The 13,644-nt window shown below is 45.8% G+C and overlaps 1 protein-coding gene across 1 annotated transcript in view; it reads left to right on the top strand.

Moving 5' to 3' along the window:
• The window catches only part of Larp1 (La ribonucleoprotein domain family member 1), a 50,487-nt gene that overhangs the window by 21,248 nt on the left and 15,595 nt on the right, over nucleotides 1-13,644 (top strand). Inside the window, exons 2-7 of the mRNA XM_005350024.2 lie at nucleotides 9,926-9,987; nucleotides 10,196-10,261; nucleotides 11,281-11,455; nucleotides 12,024-12,152; nucleotides 12,227-12,433; nucleotides 12,533-12,695. Coding sequence (XP_005350081.1) covers nucleotides 9,926-9,987; nucleotides 10,196-10,261; nucleotides 11,281-11,455; nucleotides 12,024-12,152; nucleotides 12,227-12,433; nucleotides 12,533-12,695 — 802 coding nt within the window. The remainder of the gene's footprint in view (nucleotides 1-9,925; nucleotides 9,988-10,195; nucleotides 10,262-11,280; nucleotides 11,456-12,023; nucleotides 12,153-12,226; nucleotides 12,434-12,532; nucleotides 12,696-13,644) is intronic.

The following is a 13,644-nucleotide window of genomic DNA, read 5'->3' as shown; positions in this document are numbered from 1 at the left end:
CTGTAGACCAGGCTGGTCTCGAACTCACAGAGATCCGCCTGCCTCTGCCTCCCGAGTGCTGGGATTAAAGGCGTGCGCCACCATCGCTCGGCTGCTAACAGTGTTTTGTTGGTTAGTCTTTACTAAGGAAAACTGACTTGTAGAAAAGTGGATATGATCTTTTTAAAAGTAACGATTCCAGTTGCGTGATATTAAAGTTCTACTTTCCACAAGGATGGGGGTGACTCCTCAAACCTATTAAGTGGTTTTATAATTAAATTTATATAATTGGACATATGAATATGTTTAAAACACTGGGGAAATTCTGTCACCATCTCAGAAACGAGAAGACTCGCCTGTGGTAAACTTTGTACTCTCTGCTGTTACAGGCCATGGCTAAAAGGTCAGGAGGCAACTGTCTATTCTTGACTCAATGGTGTTGTTTTATTGGAATTCCCTAAGTCAAAGGGTGCTCCTTTTACTGTTGAAAGGCACTTACTGTGGTCTATGTATAATATGCCAATTAAGGAATATTTAGCACATGCTATAGTTGATCTATTAAGTTAAAATGCCTTTAGAAACCAGCAGCTTAGACCTTACTTTTTAATTCTTTATTATCTAAAACTGAATTGTAATTCAGAATTGTCCCTAATCACCCTTTCAGAAACAAAACAAAACTGGAACTTTATACACGTGTGATTGTTGGTGGCATTCTTTGCCGGCTTTTTATGGAAGGATTAAAATAAAGGAGATGTTTGCACAGTAATAAGGTTAAAAAGAAAAAGGGAATCCCTAATTTTTGGTCAGAATTCTGGTGCATGTGAGGAAGCAGATGGATAATAGAAACTCAGTCATTTGTGTGGGGAAAGCTGCTTCCTATCCTGTGAGTGGGAATGGGTGCACATAGTTTTTTGCTGGGGGGAGGATTGGCTTTGCCAAGTTGGAAAGCTCTACATTGGGAAGCTGCAATTTCATGTCCCAGGACCACTTCAACAGCAATTCACTGCTGATGTGGCCCTCAGGTTACTTCCAAACTGCAGGCTCCCAGTATACAATGAATATTTTCCTCTTCAGTCCTGGCTAGGTTAGGTGTTATCAGTGTATCCACTCCCATAATCAGGACAGCAGAAAATAATTTCTTGTATAGACAGAAGCCTCTCCCAATATCCAGCTGCTTGAGATTTTTGATTTAGGGCAGTAGAGGTGACACAAAGTTGTCTTTGGAGGCTAAGGCAGGGAGATTTGACAGCAGCCTGGGCTTTTTTTCTTTTCCCTTTATTATTAATTTATTTTTTATATGCATGAGGGTTCTGCCCACAGGTATGTCAATGCCATCTGCATGCATTTTACTTTTGGTTTTTTCTTCTTTTTTTTTTAAATATTTATTTATTTATTTATTATGTATACAATATTCTGTGTGTATGCCTGAAGGCCAGAAGAGGGCGCCAGACCTCTTTACAGATGGTTGTGAGCCACCATGTGGTTGCTGGGAATTGAACTCAGGACCTTTGGAAGAGCAGGCAATGCTCTTAACCACTGAGCCATCTCTCCAGCCCCTGGTTTTTTGAGACAAGATTTTTCTGTTTAGCTCTGGCTGTCCTTGAACTTGTTTTGTGGACCAGGTTGGCCTCAACTTAGATCCTCCTGCCTCTGCCTCCTAAATTTGGGATTAAAGGTGTGCACCACCGCCACCACCCAGCTGCAGTCAGTGCCCTTGAACTGATGAATCATCTCTCCATCCCCACCTGGACTTATTAGTTAGCCTGTTTCAAAGATGAACAACAACAAAAAAGTTTGTAGTACTGTAGGCGGTTGCTTATCACGACAGAAATTATCTGTGTTAGGGTAGCATCATCTTGGGGACAGTGACAGTTGAATCCAGTTTGCAACAGAGCACTCTTGTATCTGAAGCAGAATGGGGCTTGGGAGTGACTTGGGAATCCAGAGGGCTGTAGCTTAATGGAAATGTTTTCAGGAATGAAATTTGAAATTAAGCGTGGTGGTGCATGTCTTTGCCTTTGATCTCAGAACTCATGAGGTGGAGCTCTGACTTCCAGGCCAGCGAGGGCTATATAGTGAAAGGAATGAAATTTGACAGGTAGCACTCACCAGTAGTAATTTTAGTAATTGAGAGATGGAGACAGAAGAATTGAGAGTTCAGGCCAGCCTGAGCTACTTGAAACCCTGTCTCAAAAATCCTTCCTCAAATAAACAGTGACTTAACTAACAGTATCAGCCTGTGTAATTTTGCTGTTTGCTTGCTTAGGGGCTAAACCCCTCTTGGAGCATTAAGTCTGTGTTCAGGGCAAGGGAAGCACCCCAACCACAGGACTGGCAGTGGGTTATAGTACTGCCTGGGGGTACTTTCACGCTTTCCCACAGTTGGCCTTGGGTGCCTAGATTGATGTGAGAATCCAACTGCTTGGTCTCAATGGAGAGGGGAAACATAGGTTTACAGTGAGCTGTCAACACTAAGACTCTGGTTCTGGATGCTGGGGACCTGCGCTTGTAGAGCTCCCAGCAGTTCTCTGTAAGACACACGGCTAGCTTATGAGGCAAGATGTGCTTGGCAGAGACTACCTGCTAGTTGAGTGAGCTTCTCTGAACCTTGGTTTCCTTGTCATAATGATACCTGCTTTCTTGAGTGGTTGTGAGACATGAGTTAGCTGTGCACATACTAGAGTTTGGCATTTTTAGGACGGGTTGAACTGGTGATGAGAAAGGTCTAACCCTCCTGAGTGAGATAGGTTCACAGATGCCAGCACTTGAGGGGTCATTGGGCCCTTGGAATCCCCAACACCATAGGCTGAGTTAGAACCTGATCTAGAATTGTTTACTACATAGCATCTTCCTGTTGGGTAGTGGTGGAGGAGGGGATTCTTAAGGCTTTTACACTAAGGCTTTACTATGGTGACCAAAGAATCACCCACTTTGCTTTAACATACTGTGTGTGAAAAGAAGTCTTTTCCCTCTGCTCAGCACTAGAAAGTGGCATCCTTTGGAAGAGAATCGGTGGCATCTCCTTAGAAGAAACCTACACAGTCTTTGCTTAAGTTAACACACAACTGAAGGTGGTAGTTGCTGATTTGACTAGAATCCAATAATCTCTTCAGAAAAGGCCAATCAGGGCGCTGGGATTTCAGCCCTTTCTCAGGAACTGGTACCACCTGTGGGGGTGGCCATAGCCACTATTGAACTGCAAAGTCCCTGTCTGGACAGGAGTGGGAGCACTGAATGCATGGGTTACCACAAGCTAAAGTTAGTCTGTTGGGCTTGGCCAGGCTAGCAAACATCATGTAACTGCTGCCTAGACCCGCAGACTCATGCACTATAATACAAGGTGGGGGTGTTGGTCTACAACTTTCATTTCTGCAGGGTTTCAAGTGGTCTGATTTTCTGAAGTCTGCCCCCTCCTGCCCGCAGCCCCTCCTGTGTTTTATCTTCAGGCCTGGGGCCTGGGTAGGAAGGGTGGGTAGAGGGAGGCCTCTGAGAAATGACAGTCCAGGCCACAGAGAGCCCATACAAGGTATGGAGGCTACCTGTACATTCTTATTACTCTGCAGAGAAACTTCCTCTTGGTGTTGATGGAATTTGTAGGAATGGGACAAAGACTTGACCATCTCTAGGTTCTGACTCTGACTACCTAGGCTGACCTGGGAAGGATAGACAGAAGTGGGTCACCTCCTTCCCTGTGGCTTTACTGACTCCCATAGTCAGGGCTCTTGGCAAGGGTGAGGCAGAACCCTGTGCTTTGGTCCAAGGTTTTGCTAAGGAGCCTTCCTGGAGCAAAGTTTGGTGGAGGACCTTGGGGAGGCTAGCAGATGATCAGGTCACTCACTGGCCCTCAAGGCCAGTGCCATTTGGTCTTCTCTGGCCCATAGCTTCGTTCCCACCTTTTCCTGGTGGTTAAGTCATGCCATTTAATATCAGAATACGCACTCCAGGTCTTGTGGCTTGCTGACTCTGACTTTGGCAAACACTTGGGTTTTTTGAGACAGGGTTTCTCTGTAGCTTTGGAGCCTGTCCTGGAACTAGCTCTTGCAGACCAGGATGGCCTTGAATTCACAAAGATCCACCTTCTGCCTCCCGAGTGCTGGGATTAAAGGCATGCACCACCACTGCCCATCTGGCAAACACTTATACGCATATATCTTGATTTTATTGTTCATGGGACCAGCAAAAGAAATGAATTTATCTTTATCTTAAAGGTTATGATACCCAGCTGGGGCAGTGGTGGTGCATGCATTTAATCCCAGTACTCAGGAGGCAGGCAGAGGCCTACGAGGCTACCCTGATCTACATAGTAAGTTCTAGGACAGCCAGGGCTGTTACACAGAGGAACTTAAAAAAAAAAAAAAAAAAAAAAAAAGGTGTGAGGCCTATGTCATGTTTAACTGTAGCTATAATCATTAGCATCTCACACCTTGCTTGGGATGAGGTTTTTGTCTTTTTTGACTTTTCTCATGCCTGCAGAGCCTATCAGCTTTTAGTGCAGCTGAGGAAGCTGCTGTTGTAGGGATGACTGGCAGTGCTCTCAACAACTATGCTTCAGATAGAGTTAATGCCTGGCCTTGGGCCTAGGGCCTCTGAGAGCCAGTAATAGCTAGGCTCAGGAAGGCTCAGACTAAAGGCCAAAGGTTGGGACCAGAACTTCACAAGAGTCTGCTAGGGTCAGGCCTTGAGCTAGGCTCTATGCTTGCTGCTGCGAGAGTAACCTGGTTCTTGTACTCATCAGGAAACCACTAGGTAACTGGGTAGATAAATGTTTACTGTGTCCCGAGAGCTCCTGGATTTACTCGGGTTCTGGGGGTCTCCTAATAAGACATTGATTTTGGCCTGATAGGAGAGCTGGGTGTAAGGGTGGGATAGCTGGCTGCTTTGTGAATCTCAGCCTGTTAGGTACTGGTCTGTAAGATATAATAACCAGCACCAAGAAATCTTTGACCTCCCATTCTGGTTCCACTCTGGCCAACTAATCCTTCCTGTAGACTTACCAACTAGCCCATCCCATTCCTCCACCCATACTGACCCATGGTTTCAATCCAGTATTTCTTCCCCTACCTCAATCCAGTATTTCTTCCCCTACCCATTCCTTATGCCATGGCCAGACAGGGTTGGGTCACTATACCTTCACCATAAAACGTTAGTTACTTTACATGTGGTTGAACCAAGTCCTCGGTGTAACTCAGAAGGTGTTCCAGCCCCCGATGATAGCCTGTGTTACAAAGTGTTGGTAGCCATTAGGTTTTTCTAGAACTGGACAATACAGAAAATACTTGGTAGTCTTTGTACCAGGTGTTCATGGGTTTAGCCCTTTTGCTGGTCCGGAGGGATTCCCTGAGGCCTGGACTTTTCTTCCCCTTCTTGAGTGAAAAATTGAATTTTGGAAATTTAACTGAAGGGGAACCCTAGGCCTTCTTCCTCTAGCAGAGCAGAGCTTTATGCCAGCTGTGGGGTAAAGAGCCGGGTTCCCTATCTTTTCTTATTTCAGCTGTAGGACTCTGGAGATTTTCTCCTTTCCTGGGGGAAACACCCTGGAGCCAAGTTATCTCTTGTCTGTGGGGTAGTGTGAGGATATCGGGGCCTGCTCCCCATAGGTCTCTTGCCTAGGGGACAGGATTGGGAATCTAATTTATAATCTGGGGTGGGAACTAAAGAATACTATTCTAGAGAGCTCCTGGAATGGTGATCCTCCCTTTTGAGAGATGACTTGGTGACCTTTTTCATTGCTGAGGGTGAAGATTATTATTGATAAATACTTCTTGGGGTGGGGATCAAATTGTTGAGTGTTCTAGGCATTCTGTATGTGGTGACTTAAATGTTCCAGTGGGTCCTTTGACAAAAAAATACCATTTCACTTCTCATAGAGGAGGTCTAGACTCATGTGCAGAATATGTCCTCTGACTTTCCTTGCTGTTTGAGTAAAGGGCCATGCACTGGAAAGTGGAGGCTCACAGATAGAACCCAGATCAGCCCTGCACTGTAAGCACCGTCCCTCCTCCCAGCCATTTGTCTTTTGTTTCTATTCTTCCTCTGAAATAATGGACTTTTCCTGTGCCCTCCACTCAAAAACAATCATCGTTTTTTAAAAATATTTATTTATTATGCATACAATATTCTGTCTGTGTGTATGTCTGCAGGCCAGAAGAGGGCACCAGACCTCATTACAGATGGTTGTGAGCCACCATGTGGTTGCCGGGAATTGAACTCAGGACCTTTGGAAGAGCAGGCAGTGCTCTTAACCACTGAGCCATCTCTCCAGCCCCCAAAAGCAATCATCTTAAAATAACTAAGTGAAAAGCTTTTGCTGTGTGGATAACTTTAGGAAATGATTCAGGTGCCCCCTTCCAAAAATATACTATGACTTGCAAAGGAATGTTGGTATTCTCTTGCTATTGTTTAGGGTGTTTGTTGTTGTTTTTATGTACTATTTGTTAAATATTTTAATCTTTTATTATGTATGTGTGTGTTCATTGCCTGTGGAGACCCAAAGTGGTTATTCGGTCTCCTGGGAATGGAGTTAAAGAGACAGTTTATTTTTTGAGCCTCCATATGGGTACTGGGAATTGAACCCAGGTCCTCTGGAAGATCAGCTGGTGCTGTTAATCACTGAGCTCTCTTGAGCCCTTTATTCTTTGTGTGAGCACAGCACACTTGTGAAGGTCAGTTGCAGTAAACTGTTCTCCTTCTTCAGTCCTTTGGGTCCACTGGGTGGTGGTGCTTTTAATCCTAGCAGAGGTAGGCAAACAGGCCAGCCTGTTCCAGGGCTGTACAGAGAAACCCTGCCTCAAAAGACACCCCTCACCACCACCAGGAAAAAAAAAAATATGGGTCCTGGGGACCAAACTGAGGTGTCAGGTGTGGTAGTGAGCACCTTTACCCACTGAGCAGTCTGACTGACCAGCCTTGTGTGCTTTGTGTTTAACTAACACACACATACCACTACTTCCCTGGAGTTGACTCGGTACTTGTCTGGACCTGGTCATCTGAGACAGAAGGTGTACCCTGTAGCTTCTAATCATTGAGGAGGAAGCTGTGCTAGGGCCTGGGCCTACCATGTCACACTGACCCCTCTTCTCTGGTCCCAGACTATGTTAACTAGTTGGGAAAAATAGGGAAGAGCCGTAAATAACAGAGAAGGGGCCTTTTACTGGTAGTGGATATCTGGGAACCCATGGGGTTCCTCATAGGTGGATAGGAGCCCTTGCAAGAAAATAAAGCCTTCTAGTCCTTAGCTGGTTCTATGAAAATCCTTTACATATTTCCTATCTGCAAACAGTGGGATCAGATCTGCCTTATATAGAGCTGTTTTCTTGTATAAGTGACAGTGGTGTGTTCTGAGCTTGGCTTGGTTTGGTGGTGGCAAGTGCAGGTTTTAGAAGGCAAAGATCGGAGAACTGACTTGGCTTGATGCAGGATAACACAGTATCAGCATCAGCACAAAAGAGTTGTTTTTCATTGGAAATGATTTTAGGTGTCAAGTCCTGCTGGACCAGAATTTTGTCTGTCTTTGCCACCTAACCCCTGTACACATGTACATGCATACGTGCATGCTTGTGTACTTCTACACTGGGTGGCTAGGAGGGGGGTAAAGGATGATGAATGTATGATTGAGGTCAAATGCAATATAATATTGCCTAGTTCTCTTTCCATTTCTCAAAGAGCACTGATGGCAGCTCATGAGAACATTGCTGGATTTTCCAGGGTCTCATGCAGTTTCCCCTCCCCAACACTGAGATTTGTTGGAGTCAGTCTTAGGCTCTAGTTAGGAGCAGGGGAAAAATAGGACACCATAGATCCTTTTGGTGAGCCTTCTGGGGACCGAACTTTCTAACAAACTTCACATAAGACTGATTTAAGACTGTTCTGTGTGACCCGGGAAAGTGTAAGATCACTTTTCCTCTTCCTTATCCCTCAGACAGCAATGAGCAGAGTTCTTCAGGCATTCTCTCTGTACTGGAGACAGAGCTTGCAGTCTGATCTGGTTCTGCTGAGATCTCAGGGTGATCCCAGCAGTACTGCTCAGATTTGAGAGGTGTTTTTTTTTGTTTGTTTGTTTGTTTTGTTTTAAATTAGGCAGTGGGGCATACATCTGGAATTTCACCACTTGGCAGTATGGGGCAGGAGGATTGGTGGAACTTTGAGGCTGCTTTGGGCTACATAGCAAGACCCTTCCTTTAAACAAACATTTATTTGTGGGAGCGGGAGCTCCACAGCGTGCTTGTGGAAATCAGAAAACAGCTTGGAGTTAAGTTTTCATCTTCTGGGGAGGTACATTCACCCAGACCAAAAAACTTTAAAAGTGTCTTGAAAACTTTTGCCCCTTTTCAAATACATCTTCAGTATACCTTATTCCTAGTCCTCATGTACTTCCTGTTAGGTAAACTTTGTCACTAGCCATGCCCAATAGCTGTTATCTCAGCTGTGGCTCAGGTGGCACTAGCCTGGCCTTGGACTGAAGCAGGTGAAGATCTTTTTTATTCTTTTTGTAACAGAGTCACTTTGTGTATCTTTGGCCATTCTAGAACTTGCTATCTAGACTAGACTGGCCTTAAATTCTGAGAAATCCTCCTGTATCTGTCTCTGAAGTGCTGACATTAAAGTCATATATCACCACACGCGACACAGGTGAAGATGATGGGTAGCTTATCTGGGTCAACCTGTGGGTCACGGGACAATGGTTTTCTTACAGTGGAGATTTTCTAGTATTCTGCTTCTAGGGCTAGAGAGTGAGAGTACTATGGGTTGGGTTCTACAACCCCAGCTACCAGAAGGCAAGTAGCTACCTACCATTAAGGGCAGTGGCTCCAGTAATGGGCCAGAAGCCAGGAATTCATTGGCCCTCACAGTTAGGAATTGGGCAAGGACACTTTCTGCTCATTAAAGGACATGGTCTGATTTCTGTGCTTGGAGGCTGGCACAGTTCCTGACCTGGCATGGCAGAGGAGGTAAGTGGGTGAACAGAATCCCGTGGATCTCTAGAAGAAGAAGAGACAGGTACCCTTGGCTTTAAGAACTGTGTTGGGAAAGTGGGGGGGGAGGGGGGTGTGTGCGCAAACTAACCAGAGCCACTTCTTTAGAAAAGACATTGCACATTGTGTTCTTTAAAAGCAGTCTTTGTCTTTGTAGATATACTCTTCATTTTCTAACATACATCCTTCCAGAGTTTGCCCTGTGGATGTATGAATGTACACATTCTTATCTCTTCTATAGAAAACATTATTTTGTGACTACCTTCTTTCATTTTGTCCATCTTCACATAATTGGAGACCATTATATTTTAATGACTGTTGTGAAGTAGACAGACTTAATTTGGTGATTTCAGTACTATTAGAGCTAAAATTGTGCATAGCCTTTTTGTCTCACTTGTATTGCTGGGGTTAAATTTAAAAGATGGAACTGGCTAGGCCTGATGGTGTGAGGGGGAGTCTCTGAGTTCAATAGCCTGGTCTGCATGGCAAGTTCCAAAGCAGTAAGAGCTATACTATGAGATGCTGTCCAAATAGACATAACTGTAAATTCAAAGTGGAGTATATGTTTTCTTTAGGGACAGAGAAGCTGGTTCTTGCCTCTCAACTATAGGTCAGCGAGGACAAAGTAGGCCTTGGTATGGCCCTGGATTTATTTATATGTCTTCAGCTTCCCTTTCTCTGTTCATGCAGAAATTTATAAAAGGTTTGATTTCTTTTCCTTACAGATTTTGCAATCGTTTAGGAGGCCTGAGTTAGAATGCAGATTTGGCCATGGGCCTCAAGCCACAGTTGGCATCTCATAAGAAATACAGGCTTTGCCACCTCAGAGTAGGGCGCCCAGGGGCAGCAGAGCTTTCAGCACATGTTCTTGCCCTCTCTTCAATGGCTCCTCTGGGAACCTGCAGGTACATGATCGGATGGGCATGGTGGTGACACAGGCTCTAAACAGCTGTTTGCTTTCCTTGTTCCAACAGAACCTTCTGCTCCAGCCAAGGTAGTGAGGGCAGCTGCTCCTAAACAGCGCAAGGGCAGCAAGGTAAGGAGCAGGGTGAGTGATACTTGTGGGTGATTCCTCTTCTTGTTCTTGTAAGCGCTTCTGGCCCGTCTTTCTGGGTACCTGTGCTTGGTGTCGTGAGTGTGCAAGATGAAGTGGTCCAAATCTCTCAGAGAAACTAGAGCTTGGGTGCGGGGCGAAATGACCTAGGCGGAGTAACTCTGGGGTCTTCATAGACTATGCCTTGCAGGTTGGTGACTTTGGAGATGCAATCAACTGGCCTACACCTGGAGAGATAGCCCACAAGAGTGTGCAGGTGAGTGTGGGGAGGGTCTGACAGACAGTTCAGATGCTGTCTTTATAAACTCAGTTGGCTTTTGTTCAAGAGCCATAAGTCTTGCCTTTCTTGAGTTTTGAAGAGTAGTTGGCAGGATATTATAGTGTACCTCTGTAGTCCTAGCTACTCAAAAGAAGGTTGACTGTCGGGCTAAGAGGTCAAGGCCAGTCTGGATTAACATAGGACCCACGCACACACCCTCCTTCCAATGCGATCTGAACAAACAAACGGAGACTGGTTATATATAAGGTGGGCAGCAGGAGAAATGGCTCAGTGGTTAGGGACATTGACCATTCTCCTAGAGGACCCAGGTTCAATTCCCAGCACACACACATGACACCTCACAGCTGTCTATAACTACAGTTCCAGGGGACTGGACACCCTTACACAGGCAAAATACCAATGCACATAAAAATGAATATTTTTAAAAAGTGGGCAGCTTTCAAATAATTAGGAATGGTAATTCATCATGTGATCCTTTGCCTAGTTTCAGGCACTGTTCATTTCCTCTTTGCCTTCCAGTGATCTGATCCCCAGAAGTTAGTAGCTCTTGATGGTTCAGTAAGTTAGGAGACAGCTATTGTAGTTTTCTAAAGTCCATAATTTTCCATTACAGTGCCAGGATTTTCTGAGTGATGAGGGGATCAGATCAAGCATGGGCTCCAGATTGGGAAAGTGTATTTAGCTCCTCTGGACCCAACTAAGAGACTCTTGGTCAGTTCTGTTTCTCTCAGTACTTTTGTTCTGAGCTAGTGACCACCTCAATGGGTAAGGTGGTACAGACAAGCTAGGGTCAGCATCTCTTGCACCCCACAGATTTGGGTAGGCTAAAAAATGAATTGTTCCTCCTACTTCATGGTACATGTGGCCATGTCTTGTCATGAAAACTAGGCCTTGGAATGTATACAGTGTAGCCTACTGTAACACTTCCCAGTGATGAGGTGTCCTCCTTCAGCCCAGGAGGCTCTAGCATTCACTCTCTCCCTTGCCTACTGCAGCCACAGTCCCACAAGCCTCAGCCTGCCCGTAAGCTGCCACCCAAGAAAGACATGAAGGAGCAGGAGAAAGGCGACGGAAGTGACAGTAAGGAGAGTCCGAAAACAAAGTCAGATGAATCAGGGGAGGAAAAGAATGGGGATGACGACTGCCAGCGAGGCGGGCAGAAGAAGAAAGGTGAGTTCCTGCTTGGGCAGACCTGGGAGCTGTGGCTTACAGAATCTTTAAATGACATAAGTCTGAGTGCTGCTGGAGGGTCTTGAGGCTAGGAGGTGACTCACTTCTTGGAACAGCTGTATTTCAAGCCTTGGTACATCTACTCTTAAGTGGACTTGTACATTGCTCTAAGAGTTTCCCAAGCTCGCTGAAATGATACAGGCTTGACTGTTTTTTCTCAGACCCACAGGCCAACCCTGACTCATTCTCATTGTCACTTCAGTACAGCAACCTCTCTCCATCAAAGATGGCTCCTTGGCTCCTGCCCATTCCACCTAAGCTGGTCCTTCACAGTTCTCACAGAGTGACATGACTATGTGTAAAGGGAGCCTGGAAAGTTAGTCCTTATTCTGTGCAGGCAGGTGTCTGGCTCCAGAAGAGATTAAAAAGAGGCACACTGTTTGGAAAGAATGTGCCTATGGATACCAACCAGATGGATAGTTTGGGGCCAAAACTGTGGGGGAAGGAAAAAAAAGCCATGTAGGAGGGGCCTGCCATGCCTCTCTCACATGCCCATGCTGTCCCTCAGGGAACAAACACAAGTGGGTTCCGTTGCAAATAGACATGAAGCCTGAAGTACCGAGAGAGAAATTGGCCTCACGTCCCACTCGTCCGCAGGAGCCAAGACACACACCTGCTAGCCGAGGGGAGATCAAAGGTATGCCCTGCCTGCTATGGAGAGCCTGCATGAGGAGGATACGCCCAGTTTCACCTTGTTCCTTCTCACCACAGGATCTGAACCTGTCACCTACATGCCTGTATCTGTGGCCCCACCCACCCCAGCCTGGCAACCAGAGACCAAACCAGAGCCTGCCTGGCATGACCAGGATGAGACATCGAGTGTGAAGAGTGATGGGGCTGGCGGGGCACGGGCTTCCTTCCGTGGCCGTGGACGGGGGCGTGGTCGTGGACGGGGCCGAGGACGGGGTGGTACTCGAAGTACGTGAAGCCCCTTCGGGCTCTGGGATGTCCAAGGGACTGCAGCAGGGGTAGTAGGCGGGAATCTTCTCTCTCTAATGATGCCCATTTCTCCTGTAGCCCACTTTGACTACCAGTTTGGCTACCGAAAGTTTGATGGTACAGAGGGGCCCCGCACCCCCAAGTACATGAACAACATCACCTACTACTTTGACAATCTCAGCAGCACTGAGATTTACAATGTGGACCAGGAGCTGCTCAAGGACTATATCAAGCGTCAGATGTGAGTGTGATGGCTCTTCTGATCTATGCTGGAATGGGGCTCAGAATAGGGTCTAGTGAGTGATAGTTGTAGTAACCCTATTTAAGCTGTGAAAGATTACTTTTCTGCTTTCACAAAATTCTGTTCATTACAGACATAAGACCATATTTACCTTAAGGAAAGTAGAGACTACCACTAACAGGTGAGCAGCCTGGTTCCCTTCTGTACTCCTCTAGTCACAAAAGAGCCCATCATCAGCATGTTGGATGCTAACAAGCATGTTCTTTTTTTTTTAATTTATTTATTATGTATACAATATTCTGTCTGTGTGTATGCCAGAAGAGGGCACCAGATCTCATTACAGATGGTTGTGAACCACCATGTGGTTGCTGGGAATTGAACTCAGGACCTTTGGAAGAGCAGGCAATGCCCTTAACCGCTGAGCCATCTCTCCAGCCCCAGCAAGCATGTTCTTTAACTGTCACTGTGGCCAGGCTCTTTTGCCAAGTGATTGCAGCTATAACTTCTGCATACTGGAGTCCTATGAACTCCTATCCCTATTTTATAGGGGAACAGGCAGGCCAGTAATTCCTCCAAAGTCACAGTAAATAACAAAGCACAGGATTAAAGCTGTTTCTGTATAAATCTTTTGTGTCCCTATTCATACTAACGTGCTGGCTCAGAACAGAGATCTTATACAGGGAAACAGGCAGTGTAGGGTTAGTGTTTTAGGGACAGAACAATGTTGGTTGGAACTGAGTTTCAAAGGATTTGTTTGTTGGGTTCACCCTGTGGTAGCTGAAATACACAAAGGGTGATTTGGCTGGGCAGTGGTGGTGTATGCCTTTAATTCCAGCACTTGGGAGGCAGAAGCAGGCATATCTTTGAATTCAAGGCCAGCCTAGTTCCAGGACAGACTTCAAAGCTACGGAGAAAGTGTGTGTGTGTGTGTGTGTGTGTGTGTGTGTGT

The sequence above is a fragment of the Microtus ochrogaster genome, chromosome 7, assembly GCF_000317375.1.
Source record: "Microtus ochrogaster isolate Prairie Vole_2 chromosome 7, MicOch1.0, whole genome shotgun sequence".
In the NCBI taxonomy this organism is placed as follows: domain Eukaryota; kingdom Metazoa; phylum Chordata; class Mammalia; order Rodentia; family Cricetidae; genus Microtus; species Microtus ochrogaster.
Note: the sequence above shows the minus strand (reverse complement) of the source record. Positions and strands in the feature narration are given on the sequence as shown.